The 1,680-nt window shown below is 61.4% G+C and overlaps 1 protein-coding gene across 1 annotated transcript in view; it reads right to left on the bottom strand.

Annotated features, from left to right (window-relative positions):
* Positions 1-1,680, bottom strand: part of ZC3HC1 (zinc finger C3HC-type containing 1) — a 17,104-nt gene that overhangs the window by 13,749 nt on the left and 1,675 nt on the right. Inside the window, exon 2 of the mRNA XM_027909672.1 lies at positions 622-824. Within this exon, the coding sequence (XP_027765473.1) occupies positions 622-824 (203 nt within the window). The remainder of the gene's footprint in view (positions 1-621; positions 825-1,680) is intronic.

Genomic DNA, 1,680 nt, shown 5'->3' with positions numbered 1-1,680 from the left:
AACACCAACACCCACCCCAACACCCAGCCCAGCCACCCCAGCACCCAGCCCAACACCAACACCCATCCTAACAGCCATCCCAGCACCAACACCCATCCCAGCACCCATCCCAGTACCCATACCAACACCAACACCCATCCCAACCCCCATCCCAACCCCATCCCAGCATCAGGACAGACCCAGGCATTCCTCAGGAAGGGAAAGGGAGCAAGGGGCGGGATCCCAGGGAGCGGTGGGAACTGTGCCGGGGGGATCCCAAAAAAATCCCATTTATATGGGAGAAAAGAAGCTTCCAGGAAGGGGGGAAGAGCCCCAAGGGGATTCCTCGGGAAGGGAAATGAAGGGACAGAGCAGGATCCCAGGGAATGGCTGGAGCTGTGCCGGGGGGGAATCCCAAAAAAATTCCAGTTTCCTTGGGAACAAAAAAACTTCCAGGAAGAAGGGAAGAGCTTGGAGGAGATCCCTGAGGAAGGGCAGTGCAGGGAGCACCAATCCCTGCTCCCTGGGAGATCCCAGGAATGCTGGAGCTGTGCCAGGGGGGGTGAGCTGGATTTCAGGGAAAGAGGAACAGCTCCCCAGGGAATGGTCACGGCCCCAGGAGCTCCAGGAATGTTTGGAAACGCTCCCAGGGATTTGGGGATGTCCTGGGTAGGGGCAGGGGCCGGGTTTGATCCCTGTGGGGCATTCCAAGGGGGAGCATCCCAAAGGATATGGTGAAGGTTTCCACCCTGCTGAAATAGGCTTCCCTGCTGGCAGATTCCAAGGAATTCCCCTCCACGTGGGAAGAGCCGTCAGCTGACTCGGACAGCTCGGACGTGTCCTTCCTGAGGGGGAACACGGGGAAAATCCCGGGAAAATTCCTCAAGAAGAGGGATCCAGAACACAAGGAATTCCCAGCCCCTCATCCCTCAGGGCTGTCCTGGCAGGGATCTTCTCCAGAGCTCCCCATTCCCCAGTTTCCCTTCATTAACAACGAGACCAATTAGCACACACAAATCCAGGAGTCAGGGGAACATTCCCAGGTGGAATTTGACAGGGAAAGGAGGGGACAGGGATTTGTTCTCCCAGCTCTCTCCCAGGGCAGGCTGGGAATGTCTCTGGAGTCAGGGGGGATCCCAGACATCCCAAATCCATGGCTGGAATTCCAAGTGCCGCCCTTCGGCCTCTCCCAAGGGAAAAAACTCAGGGATAGTTGGGAAAAGGGGGAATGAGACACCCCCAGGGCTCAGCCCCCAGTGCCCCCCAGTTCCTCCCAGAGTCCCCCAGTGTTCCCAGAGCCCCCCAGTGTCTCCCAGTGTCCCTCCCAGTGTTCCCCAGTTCCTCCCATTGTCCCCCAGCGCTCCCAGTGCTCACTGGGGAGTCCCCAAGCCCCCAACCCTCAACGAGGGGAACCCACCCCCCTTCAGGGATCCCCAATCCCGCCCCCCTCCAGGGCCCCCAATTCCCTCCCAGGACCCCCAGTAACCCCAAGGGACCCCCAATCTCCCCTCCAGGGGCTACCCCAGCCCCTCCCTGAGCGTCCCAAGGTCCCCCTGAGAGTCCCAGGGCCCCCCTGAGAGTCCCAAGGCCCCCCAGTCTCCCCCAGGACCCCAACAAGGGGTCCCCTCCCCCTCCGTTACCGTCCGGCGCGGCCTCCCCGCTGCCCCCCGCCGGTGCCGGCCCCCGCCCTGCGCCCCCCGC

This window comes from Empidonax traillii, unplaced genomic scaffold (assembly GCF_003031625.1).
Source record: "Empidonax traillii isolate 1590-97213 ecotype Southwest subspecies unplaced genomic scaffold, ASM303162v1 scaffold2300:size67345, whole genome shotgun sequence".
Classification (NCBI taxonomy): Eukaryota; Metazoa; Chordata; class Aves; order Passeriformes; family Tyrannidae; genus Empidonax; species Empidonax traillii.
The sequence above is the reverse complement of the archived record's forward strand: the minus strand, read 5'-3'. Positions and strand labels throughout refer to the sequence as shown.